At 37.3% G+C, this 14,239-nt stretch overlaps 1 protein-coding gene across 8 annotated transcripts in view; it reads left to right on the plus strand.

Moving 5' to 3' along the window:
- Nucleotides 1-14,239, plus strand: part of LOC136858342 (transcription factor SPT20 homolog) — a 615,333-nt gene that overhangs the window by 230,684 nt on the left and 370,410 nt on the right. For all 8 annotated transcript variants that reach the window (XR_010858631.2, XM_067137808.2, XM_067137810.2 and 5 more), the window contains one exon: nt 10,369-10,434. Coding sequence is in view for 7 of the 8 variants with exons in the window: in XM_067137808.2 (XP_066993909.2) it covers nt 10,369-10,434 (66 nt within the window). In the remaining variant the exon portion in view is untranslated. The remainder of the gene's footprint in view (nt 1-10,368; nt 10,435-14,239) is intronic.

A 14,239-nucleotide genomic window follows, 5' to 3' on the forward strand; every position in this document is an offset into this window, starting at 1 on the left:
ACTACATTTCCCTTTCCTACCTTTCCCCTACCTCCTACTTCCACACATCTTAGCAACTGTTCCCTGTTCGTCATCTTCCCTCGGTTCTACCTGCAGTGACTCGTACCGATTTCTCACAGACACCTGTCCTGAATTCTGATCCTGAACAGAGCCCTTAGCCTGCAATCTCCTTCCCCTTAAAACATTAGACCACCTGTCTTCTACACTGCCCCCATTTCCTTCCCATCCCTCCTTTACACCTACTGTATCCTGTACATTATTTGAGGGAGGCCTACTTTCCTTCCTGTCCTCTGAGAGAATCTTAATCATCTCCCTCAAACTCTCCAACTCCTCCCTCATACTCCTTAATGCCTGGCCACAACCACAGTTCCTACATTTGCACTCCTTAGCTATTATTTATGGAATAATGGGAAGAAAATAAAAAATAAAATAACTTATTCTGTGCAAAATAAAAATGAAAGGAAAGAAATATTGCCTATAAAAAATGAAAGGAAAGAAATATTGTCAAGGATAGTTCACAGAGATCACCCAACAACAAGGTATTTAATATTAGCTACTACTACACTACAATACTACTTAGTTGTACGAATTTTTTTCTACAACACCGTAACAGAGTGAAAATTGCTGTTAATTACTGAAAACCGAAAGTAATACACAAGAATTAGGCCTACATAATTCTTAACTACAGTTAAGTCTACTCTTCTGTAATTACTGCAACAGAATTCTGGTAAGAGATTTAATACAGATACCACGGATACTATAGATACTACAGATACTATACTACACAAACATTTTGAATTAATAGAATAAACACACTAATTGATAATAAGATACCTACTATAATACATTACAATGATTTTAAACTACGTTCAGACGTATCCTAATTATAATACAACAGGTTATTACGAAGAACAAACTGAAATGGAAATTACAATTAAAGTTTGAAATATGCAAGACTACTGAAAATAATAGAATAAGCACTCTAATTTCTAATAAGTCACTACAGTACACTACAACAATTTTTAAACTACGTTCAGACTTATCCTAATTACAATAGGGTATTATTAAGCACAAATAGAAATGAAAATTGCAATTAGGCCTAAAGTTTGAAATTCGCAAGAACTACTGTACTCAAGGATTACCTACAAAGTTAAACGCGTAGGCAGAAGATTATTTCTTTAGTATTACTTTATCCTACTATGCTCTAATAGAAATGAAACCTTGCATTTGGTTAAATGCTTAAGTATCGAAAGGATTGCCGTACACAAAGAAAAACACGAACATAACAGGCAAGATACTATTTAATATACCGTATCTTCACTACAATTCTCAACTGAAATGTGGTTATTTGATTATTACAGCTGGTGGATTACTATTATTTTCCCTACTCTATGGGACGGAGAATTAAAGTGTCCCTAATTACTGAAAAATACGAAGTTGTCTACAATAATTTCTCAAAAATATTTATGTCAAAACTACTCCTACTACTCCAGGGACTTGAATTGCAATTACTGGGATATATGGACTTTATTATTATTATTAGCTAACTGCTCGTAAATACTGAAAGATCTAGGGAGTGAAATATAAATAACGGATACTTGCACTACCTACTCAGAACTACAAATCATCGGAATACGAGATCAGCTGATTTTTATTTATATTTACTTGCCTACACTACTGGTACACCCTTTGTCCACGACTGTATCCAACAATGCAATATTTGAATATGAAGAGCGACAATAATCAATAACAATACAACAACTGTTAACTATTTTGCTAGTGAAATACTGTATATTCTGTTGGAATGACTTCTTTAAACAAAATTTACAACAGTATGCCAGGTAAGTAGGAGAACTCGGATTGGGACAGTGGAACGAAAGAGGAAGTCGGCTGGTTGAATTCTGCACCGATCATAATTTAGTCCTTGCCAGTACTTTGTTCAAACACCACAAACGACGGCTGTATACGTGGACGAGACCTGGAGACACAGGAAGGTATCACATAGACTTCATTATGATTAGGCAGAGGTTCAGAAACCAGGTGTCGGATTGCAAAACATTCCCAGGAACGGACGTGGATTCTGACCACAACTTGTTGGTCATGAAATGTCATCTGAAGGTGAAGAAATTGAAGAAAGGAAAGAATGCAAAAAGATGGAATCAAGACAAGTTGAAAGAAAAGAGTGTGAGTGATTGTTTCAAGGAATATGTTGCACAAGGGCTAAATGAAGAGGCTAAAGGAAACACAATAGAGGAAGAGTGGATAGTCATGAAAAATGAAGTCAGCAGGGCTGCTGAAGAAATGTAAGGAAGGAAGAAAAGATCAACTAAGAATCAGTGGATAACTCAGGAGATACTAGACCTGATTGATGAACGACGAAAATACAAGAATGCTAGAAATGAAGAGGGCAGAAAAGAATACAGGCGATTAAAGAATTAAGTGGAGAGAAAGTGCAAGGTAGCTAAGGAAGACTGGCTGAAGGAGAAGTGCAAGGATGTTGAAGATTGTATGGTCCTAGGAAAGGTAGATGCTGCATACAGGAAAATCAAGAAAACCTTTGGAGAAAGGAAATCTAGGAGTATGAATATTAAGAGCTCAGAATGAAAGCCTCTCCTAGAGAAAGAAGACAAAGCAGAAGGATGGCAGGAACACATCCAACAGTTGTATCAAGGTAAGATTTAGATAATTTGGTTCTGGAACAAGAAGAGGCTGTTGATGCTGATGAAATGGGAGACCCAGTCTTGAGGTCTGAGTTTGACAGAGCTGTGAGAGACCTAAATAGGAACAAGGCACCTGGAATTGATGACATTCCCTCTGAATTACTGACTGCCTTACGAGAAACCAACATGGCAAGGTTATTCCATTTGGTGTGTAAGATGTACGAAACAGGAGAGGACCCATCCGATTTTCGGCAGAATTCCCAAGAAAGCCAGTGCTGACAGGTATGAAAACTACCGCACCATTAGTTTAGTGTCTCATACCTGCAAAATTTGATTACGTATTATTTACAGAAGAATGGAGAAACAAGTTGAAGCTGAGTTGGGAGAAGATCAATTTGGCTTCAGAAGAAATGTAGGAACACGTGAAGCAATCCTGACTTTACGTCTGATCTTAGAGGGTAGAATCAAGAAGGACAAGCCCACGTACATGGCATTCGTAGATCTAGAAAAGGTATTTGATAATGTTGACTGGACCAAGTAAGATTCTGAAGGTGATTGGGATCAGATACGGAGAACGAAGAATTATCTACAATCTGTATAAAAATCAGTCTGCAGTGATAAGAATCGAGGGCTTTGAAAAAGAAGCAGCAATCCGGAAAGGAGTGAGGCAAGGCTGCAGTTTGTCCCCCCTCCTTTTCAATGTTTACATAGAACAGGCAGTAAAGGAAATCAAAGAGAAATTTGGAAAGGGAATCACAGTCCAAGGAGAGGAATTCAAAACCTTGAGATTTGCCGATGATATTGTTATTTTATTTGAGACTGCAGAAGATCTCGAGAAGCTGCTGAATGGTATGGACGAAGTCTTGGGTAAGGTGTACAAGATGAAAATAAATAAGTCCAAAACAAAAGTAATGGAGGGCGGTCGAACGAAGGCAGGTGATGCAGGAAATATTAGATTAGGAAATGAAGTCTTAAAGGAAGTAGATGAATATTGTTACTTGGGTAGTCAAATAACTAACGATGGCAGAAGTAAGTAGGAGATAAGATTCAGACTAGCGGAAGCAAGGAAGAACTTTCTTAAGAAAAGAAATTTACTCGCTTCAAACATTGATATAGTAATTAGAAAGATGTTTTTGAAGACTTTCGTATGGAGCGTGGCATTGTGTGGATGTGAAATATGGACAATAACTAGCTCAGAAAGAAAGAGAATAGAAGCTTTTGAAATGTGGTGTTACAGAAGAATGCTGAAGGTGAGATGGATAGATCGAGTCACAAATGAAGAGATACGGAATCGAATTGGTGAGAGGAGATCGATTTGGCTAAATTTGACGAGAAGAAGAGATAGAATGATAGCACACGTCTTATGACACCCAAGACTTGTTCAGTTGGTTTTTGAAGGAAGTGTAGGTGGTAAGAACGGTAGGAGTAGACCAAGATATGAATATGACAAGCAGATTAGAACAGATGTAGGATGCAATAGTTACACAAAAATGAAACTGTTAGCACAGGATAGGGTGGCATGGAGAGCTGCATCAAACCAGTCTATGGACTGATGACTTAAACAACAACATCACGTTTTTTGAAGAAGTTGTTACCTTTGTGATAGGTGGGGCAGTCGAACTGCTATTTGAGCTACCCTGTCAATTACCTGCATTAATATACCCACTGCCGAAGTTACGACTCTTTTTTATATCCCGTCTTTGTAAGTATTTTATCAACAAACCTACTGATATTTTAATAATAATATTTAAAAAATTCTTCTCTCACGCAGTCTTAAATTACAGATTGTAATCTAGCGAACGCCTACGGAACCACCAAGTGTAAAAATTGTAAATAAATACCACTAATCTCAGTTACTACAAACAAGCGCTAAACACCAACATTTGTGGAACTAAATGTATCACACACACAAAATTTGCTAAATTTCTACAGCTGTTAACTAGTTTATCACTAAGATAATTCAGAGCTCTTGTAACAGCCAACCACTCGCTAGCGCATCCAACAATCTCTTCTTAGGTAGTGGTTAGATATACGCATTGTTTATTCCGTCATAACAATCTGCATAATATACAATGGTCAGATTGTTATTGCATAATTATACATTACAGTACATATCTATATTTCCAAAGATAGTACAACACCATCGGTATCTGGTAATAAAGAGATTGAGCAACTACTATCCACCTAAATCTTTAGCTATCTATCTACTACATCTACTCTGTAGCATCCCACACATATGCGGATAGCCAGCACCACATGTAAGATGCTACCGTTACAACTATCTACACTAACTCAACTACCTTATTCCAACTAAGACTAAGTTTAAAAAACTGACTGGTCGCGGCATCCCCCCCCCTGGTAAGGAAACATGCCGTCCAACCCACGGATACTGCCACCAGCCCTGCCTTGTGAGGCAGGAGACCGAACCTCACAGACTCTTTGCTGACAATGTGTTCCTCACCATTCCTTACATAAGAGGCCACATGTGGCGAAAGCCGGTCCAACACTCGGCCTGTCACTCTCTTATCTCATGTCTAGCCAGATCTTCTTGACAGCAAACTTCCTTCCACTCCTCCCTCTCCACATGCAGACGTACTTAATCAACACTTCCTTCGGATGGGTCAGACTCACCCCACTCTCTCAACTCTTACATCATGCACTCCACCATTTCGCTTATTCCAACCTGATCCTACTCACAGCACACAGATATAAACAATTCATTCTTTTACATACTCTACTTCTCCAGACATGCAACAGTTCATCATTCCAAACTCTCATTTAACATTATACCTTAATCCTCTTACTGCTTATTCACTTTATTCTACATACACTTACACTGGATCCCTACCAACAGTTTCTTGTTCAATCCTCTAAACAATCCATCATTCTACATCACCTACCCCTACAGACATACAAATGTTTATCCTTCCAAACTCTGTGTTCACTTCTTCTCACAGTTCTTCCCACACTGCCTACCTCTCCATTACACTATACCTTAACCCTCTTACTACTTATTCACTATCTTCTACATAAACGTACACAGCAGTCATACATACAGATCCTTATTCACATCACTACTCTGTTCATTCTTCCTTATTCTTTCTTATAACATATTCAATCATCTATATTTTCCCATACTCTCCTCTTAATACATAATATATATACAACCTCCTTATAACTACTTCCCTACTCCATCTGTTCACAATCACATCATTTCTTGTATTACATACTCATCTATAATACATTTAATTATACACAAATCTCCTCTTAATACATATACCTTAATATATAAAATATTCTACGCAATCTACTTAACAGCATCTTGCTCAGGGCGGATGGCCGCTCCTCGGGGCAAGGTGCCCTCATCTAATTAAATACCTACTCAGCCCTGCACATACAAATTCCCAACCTACCTTATCATATCTAATACTGCTTATTAGAAACTCTTTTCACAATCACATCAGTTCTCATATTAAATGCTTGTCTCTTAATACATTTAATTTTACACAAATCTCCTCTTAACATATATACCTTAATATATAATACAATACTCTTATACTACTTTTTTACTCAATCTACTTAACAGCTCAGAGTCTTGCTCAGGGTGGATAAACATTCGTCCGTAGCGTAATGGTTAGTGATATTAGCTGCCGTCCTTAGGTGCCCGGGTTCGATTCCCGGTACTGCCAGAAATTTAAAAATGGCAGGAGGGCTGGTATGTGGTTCAAATGGTACATGCAGCTCACCTCAATTGGGGGTGTGCATGAAAAGAGCTGCACCACCTTGGGATGATGACACGAGTTTACATTTTTACCATTCCTCTGGGCAAAATGCTTTTCCTCATTTACCAAAACCTTTCTTCACTACTGCCTTTATCTTAATCCTACTTATTACAATCTTTCGTTGTATTCTACTGCTTTTGCCTATCTTTGTCCACTTTTAACTCCCTTCATTCTTCCTATTATTCCCTCAATTTCTTTTAAAATCTTGCTCTAACTACATTTAATTTTTTTTATATATTTGCTCCTCTCTCCCACTCTCTACACAGCCATGATGTCATCTTATAACCTTTATCTAACTTTTTCAACTCCTCCTTATTTAGCAATTTCCTTTTTATCCCATCCAAAGCTCTGCAGTGGTTGAATATATGCAAGTCCGACCAACCCTCACCACACAAAATACATCTATCCTTATTTTCTCTTCCTACTCACCCCCTATTTCTTGGAACTCCTAACACCTGCCAATACAATCCTCTCTTAGCTCTTCTACACTCACAACTCTGTTTTCCACCACCAATTTATTTAACACTGATAGAGAATCCCTATCCCTACATTCCCTTATTAAATTCTGCTTTTCTATATCTAATATTCTCCCCTTTATCCTTTTCCATATCCATTCTTTCCTCTTCCCCCACAAAACACTCCCATACTCCCCCAGACCTATTTTTGTAACCTTTTTTTAACATTTATTTACCCAATATCCTTCATTCTCCATACTTTTCTGAAACCTATACGCTTCCTGTAATCATTTCCTCCTTTCCCTTCCTCCAGTCTTATCCAGTACTTTATCACCCTCTTCGCTATTTCAACCTCCATGACTCTTTGCACACTGATCTAGCCCCCGCATTTGCAGTACGGTTTGGTAGGCCCATCATGATCTTGCTAAATTTTGCCACTACCTGGTTTAATTCTACCCTATCCTCTTCCAATCCCCATACTTCCACCCCAAATAACATTTTGTTCTTAACCAGTGATTGAAACACCTGTTCTGAATTTTATATTTATATCTGGGAATTTATTTTCTAATACCCCTACTGCTGCAAGCGCTCCTCTTCCCTTTAATTTAGCCCTCCTACACTGTTCTTTCCACGTGGCCGTATTGCTGATTATTACTCATAAATATTCTGTTTTTCCACTGGTATAATTCCCTCCTGATCTTCCTTCCAGGCTTTCTTTTCCTTCCTTACTCTCCTTTTTCTACATACCATAATCTGTGTCTTCCTTACGTTTACCCTGAGAGACCGTCTCGTAGTATAATCAGCTACCTCATCTAACCCTTTTTGCAACCCTCTTGCCGTCAATGCGAAAATCAATAGATTGTATGCAAATAACAGCCCCGGTACCTCGCTCTTCTCTCTCCATAGACATTGCAATCTCTCTGCTCCATGTCTCTAAAATATTATTTATAAATAATATAAATAATATTGGGGATAGCGTACATCCTTGTTTCGCCCCACTCTTCGACTCAGTACACTCACTCATCGCTCCACCCTGTAATTTAATCATCACACATACCTTCTCATATATTATTTCAATTGCCCCCCTCATTTTCTTCGACAACCCTACCTCCCTTATTCTTGTGAAGAACGCCTCCTTGCTCACTGTATCAAAAGCTTTTCCTAAATCAATCGCTGCTACATATCATTTGAGCCTTGCTATCGTCACATATTTTGTTATCAAAGTGTCCAAAATCCACACTTTATCAACTGTGTTCCTTCCTTTCCTAAATCATTATGAAATTCCGATACCCTCCCATACTGCTCCATCCAATTCTTTATCCTATTCACCAAGATCCCTGTGTACACCTTCAACAAAGCGTCTAGGGGTATTGTCCCTCTATAAGTATTTGGATCGCTTCTAGCCCCTTTATTCTTATAAATTGGGCATAAGACCCCCTTCCTCCGTTCACTCAGAAATTTTGCTGTTTCCAACAACCTGTTAAAGAATTTAACCATCCCCCTCAACATCTGTTCATTAGAGCACCTACTTTCCTCCACACACTGATAGTAATACCATTCACACCCCCTGCTGCCTTGGGTCTTGCATTACTTAATACCCTAATTACTTCCTGCCTTGTTATCTCCTCATCTAATATCTGATTACCTACTTCTAATTCTGTCACTATATATGTCTTGCCCATTTCCCTATACCAGTTTTCTTCCTCTCCTAAAAGCCTTTTGAAGTATCCCACCCACCCACCTACCCACCCACCCATTTTCCCTTATTTTTGTCCCCTTCCCCATTGGTCTTGTTCTCCTTATCTTATTTATAGACTCCCAAATCTTCTCTTATCTATTTTCTGTACAATATCCATTTATTCTTTCTGCTTCTGCCTCCTTCCATCCTCTTTTCTTCTCATTCAATTCTCCCTTGTATTCTCTTCTTAATTTACAATATTCCTCCCTCTTCTCTTGTTCCTCTCCCTTCCTAAACTCTTCTAGGGCTCTCATTACAACCACTCTTTTCCCCCTACATTCATAAACTACCCAGTCACACTGTTTTTATTTCCACCTTCCCTTCTCTTCACTTTCGTCCCCACACTCCATATTGGGAGTTCTATTAATTCTAACGCCCTATCCATGTCATTTCCTTCCAACACCCTTTCAGTTCCCACCCTTAATATTTCTCCCCTCTCCTTAAGCTCCAATCTCAGTTTCTCTCTCGTAGTATCATTCCACAAATACGTCCACCCCTCAGACTTATACCCCTCCCTTCTTTTTCCCACATCTCCCCTCTCTTTCTCTCTCTCTCACTTCTCAACTTATCATTCTCATTAAAGCTATTTTGTTTTCAAGAATGTTTCCTGTTAGGTGGAGTGGGACAGTTGCAGGTTTAGCTATGTAATTTTACTTTTGAACATTATAAATTTCTAGTGGCATTTTCTACTTCAGGATGGTTTTAATCACAGCAATGTGACAGTCTGAGGCAGTACTACTATACTCTTCAGGGGACTCATATATTGTATTGGATATTTGAAAATTTTCTTTAAATAGGTCTCCATCATAAATCTACCTGATTGGGTAAATTAAAATTTTCAAATCTCCAATTTTAACAAAAGGTCATGAGTTTGAGTTCTTCAGTATGAACCGTCAACTTTATTTAGGGCATTTTCAATAAGTCGTCCACTGAACATTCAATGAATGAATTTTGAAAACAAGACTCAAAGACAGGTGTAATTTTTCAGAACTTCAGTGATATGTTCGCTAGTTTTCATTGAGGTTTGTCAGTTTGTTAACTACCCTCATAATCACAAGGTATCGAATGTGGTATGTTGATCTATCAGCGATAATTTAAAACTTATAGTCCACCTAGTCAGTACTTATTGCAATCTTTTATTGGCTAAGCCACCTAGTCAATACGTATTGCAATCTTTTATTGGCTAAGCCAAGATTACAATGAGTATTGGCTAAGTGGACTGTAAGTTTTTTTAAGTTATTGCTGATAGATTGGTTTGAAGTCAATACAGATTCAAATAAATCATACCAACATGATTAAAATAATAAACGCTGTGGCATATCGGTTAGTTTTCAGCAAAGTCTTATAATCAGAAGCTAAGCAACTTTGCCAAATGTGTTAATGTCGAAGTGGTTTACTGATTATTTTATTGCTCATCGGAAGTGAATAGTAGAATTAAAATAGCAATTCAAAGTTATGACTGTGACATATTCGCTGCCTTACTATGATCACTTTAAGAAAAACTTAATATTCATCAGTGTGCAAGATTTATTGTAGCCTTTCGCTAACAGCTACAATTGACTCTCTGCCATGAGATGCATGACCCACACTAGCATTGGAAACTGTCGAAAATTGAAATGTGCAGTTTTTCCACATTCATTAGTTTAACATCGTGCCAACATATGGTGATGATTTTTTCCTTTTCCAAATTGTGCATTTTTTAATGAAATTAAAATATTGTTTATATTTTCCAGCACAATTCCAGGCCGTAAGTGTGGGAGGCATCGCACAACCAGGACTTGTCACATTACAACCCCAAGGTGAGTGTTTTCAGCTTTCTCGATCCCTCTTCTAAAACATTTTTATCTAAATGTTGAAGAAGATACTCAAGTAATTGAACTAAGAGACTATTAATTTTTATATAAGATTGAGACTGGTAGAGAGCAATAAAATTTACCAGTTAAGAATTTGGTTGATTGACCTGAATACTGGCTAGTATTCATTCATTGGAGTTTAGCAGTTAGTGGGAATGAGAAGAGGGAAGTATTTGGTTCAGAACTCTAACATTGGAATACTGTATTTACCCAATTGTAAGCTGACCTTTCTTTTTTTACCTTTTTCTTGGTTCAAAAAATGCCACAGCTTAGAATCAGTATTGATAACACAGTTGGTAATACATTTTGTCAATGTAATATGAGAGTTCAGAGAAATAACGCTGGGTGTCGCTGTAAGTAAGTTTTCACTATCATGTATTGATTCAGGCCTCGTTTCATCAACAGCTGTTAAATATAAAGACCGTGTCGAAATTCTTGGGATTTCTTCAGACTTATCTTGAGAAATGTTATGTAGTTAACGTGTTAACTTTGAATGAAAAATATGGCCATTTTTGGCGTTAAATTGGTCCATATTGACGTGAGATCTTCAAAAGAACACAACGGGTTGTTTAATGGGTCTGCCCTGTCAATATTTATTAAACCATAGTTAGTCTATTCGTTCAACATACATCTTTTGAGAACTGTGCCATTCTCTTCACCAGCGATATTAACAGGATGCAAAATTTCCTTACTGTCTAAGACCCAGATTTAAATAATTACAATTATTAAATGTACACTGTTACAAGTCTTAAAAAACTTTCTTAATGATTTTTCTAGGATATTCCTCAATTGTTGCTGCAACTGTTCTTAAGATTAACCCTTTCGCACTCAGCGTGCCGATAGATCAGCGCGAGAGGTTATTTAAAGTTAAAAACTTCATAATTGGTCTGTATTGAACTGAGAATCACAATGTTAAAAAGAGAGAGGTTCCACCTATTCAATACATGATAAGCACTTGCATAACTTCTGTCACAACATCTTTAATTTGGTTTGGGACCAGTTTTGACACACATTTATGTCATCATCAGCTGATAGAAAAAACATGGCAGAAAGTATACAATCAACAACACACACAAAAACACATTAAAGGATAACTGTAACACACATAACACTTTCATGAAGAAGTGAACAGTTGAAGTTCATGTAGATTTTACACTCTTGTTGTGAGTGTTAAAAGAACTGAAGGATACAAGTAAAATGTAACACTTTTCCATGAAGATAATTTTTTGTAGAGATCATAAGCAGTGTGATGTTCTTGAGCACTCTTGCTGCAAGCTTTGAAGTCAATATATTAGATCGTGAGGTTAAAAAGGATCTTGAAGGATGCAGCATAATTTACAATTGTTCCTAGGCAAGGAATAGTGTATTATAACTGTAACACATGTAACACTCATGGACAGTCGAAATTTCTTCTGAGGACGCAGAGCACAGTTCCCTGCGAAATGTTAAGAATTTCACCTTATTTTCTTGACACGGCATAAGCCCAAAAGCCTATACAGTATCATGTCTTTAAGTACGGGCCGTGAAAGCATTAATGACAACAAATTAAACGTGTTGTGACATAAGTTATCATGTATGTACTGGTTATCATGTATTGAATAGGTGGAACCTCTCTCTTTTTAACATTGCGAGAGGTTATGGCGAGAAAACTCATGGCGCCAATACATTGCCTCTGTCTTATTCAGGGATTTTGGTCATTTGCGTGGCTCTTAAATGGTAACAGTTGATTGTGACAGTAACTTAAAGTGTTGAATTTGCGTTTTACTCTAATGACACATCCACCAATCAGTTTAGTTTAGAGTTTATTTTGTTTCTTTGGTATATCGTGTGTTCGCTGTACTTCACAAACTATAAGTTTACTCATTCTTATTACTCCGTTGTTGCACGTGCTTGTGTCATCTGTTTATCGTAATCGCTAAGCCATATTCAAGGCCGAATAGGGCCGATATCCTTGAATTTTCAGATGATTTAGACAGTAATAACGACCTCCTTTTGCCGAAAGTGATTCCCATTATGTGGGAAGTGACACAGTCGCAGCTGCTCATCGTGTATCAGACCACGTGGACCTGACTTCGATGCCATGCTTCATGAGCGAATCGCAGCACACACATCATATTGATCAAATTATTCAGAATTAAATGTTCTTTCTTTCAGGTCTAAGAGTAAAGAAGAACGACACGATAATGTCTGAACATTCTGTCATTGAAAACCATAATTTATTTTTTAAAATTTATTTTCAAAGTTTAATAATTTTTTTCTTTTTTTTTGTTGGCTTTACCAATAATAATACGCCCAAGGTATATTAATTTCTGAAATGCTCATAGTTTCCTGTATTAGTGTGATTTCTTTTATTTTAATGTGTGCTAAACTGTTTACATGTTGATTTTTTGTAATTTGGTTGGAAAATCACAGAAATTAGCTTGAGCTTCTTCAAGCAAACCCCTGCATATAGGCTGAGTGCCAAAGGGTTAATATTGAGAAAAAACAAAACCACTATATCAGTTTTTTATAAAGTAGTGCCAATATAACATGGATGAAGTCAGCAGATATCGGGTGTATTATAATACATGGTAGTAATTTCTTGATGTTATTAAAAATGTATAGTCCAGCTATAATGAGATAAAACTATTTTTCTCCACAAAAATTCAAGCCTGTATTCACGCTGTCTATGTTTTATAGCATACTTATATGTGCTGCCCCTTTTAACCGGTTTACTTATGCATTAGTAGAGTGACTTCATTCTGTGATGTTATTAGCCCAATATAAGAACAGTATGGATCCAAAAAGTCCTGTTGTAATATAAGATATGGTGAGTCTGCCAGGTATTGTGATTATTCTGTTATTTCTAAAATAAGAAGCGAATCAAAGTTAAAATGTGTCGATTGTGATTACTGAAAACCTAAAACAGCGTGATATTGCAATAAATAGGAAAACTTACATCATTTAGCAAGGCAGCTAGTTTCATGTCACTCTGTGGCTAGACATGCACTGTATGAAAGAAGGCACTTACAAGCCTGGAGCGTGCTGGGAGCTACTAGTGGGGAAGATATGGAAACTTGACTGGTGAGTGTAGCAAAAATGTGATGGCTCCTAAGGAGGGACTACTAGTGGCTCGGTTCGATGTTATCTAGCCTTTCTTTTCCATAAATATGGATCTGCTAATGTGAATAATGGATTTTCTTCCACAGAATTTTCATTTTAATTATTGTCTAAGTTGTGTTTCTGTGATAAATAAATTTCCAACTTCTCCAGGGCATCCACATATTTCCATTTATGTATCAAATATATTAATATCTTTTTCATTGTTCATAAACATATGTTTATTATTGTACATATATTCGCACATGCCCGAATATCTTGCGTGGTTTGGCATTCATATGCTCTTTATATACTGGACTGTTATGCTTCTTCCCGATTGCCCAAAATATTGTTTCTTGCAATTCTGACACATTAAGGCAAATACGCCAGATATATCATATTGACTAACTATAGTACCTGTTGATGATGGGCAATCACTTAGATTTTCATGATTACACTTTTGTCCACCCTTCATATTTCCCCCATATTTTGAGGCACATTAGTGGGCATGAAGCCATCTCTTGTCCAAAAACACACTCGCTTACGTCTTTATAACACTTTAGCCAGACCAACCCTTTGCTACGGCAGTGAGGCATGGACAATAAGAACTCAAGACATTTCCAGAATTACAGCATGTGAAATGACGTTCATGCGCAGAACAGCAAGCTATACA

Source organism: Anabrus simplex, chromosome 1 (assembly GCF_040414725.1).
Source record: "Anabrus simplex isolate iqAnaSimp1 chromosome 1, ASM4041472v1, whole genome shotgun sequence".
Lineage (NCBI taxonomy): Eukaryota > Metazoa > Arthropoda > Insecta > Orthoptera > Tettigoniidae > Anabrus > Anabrus simplex.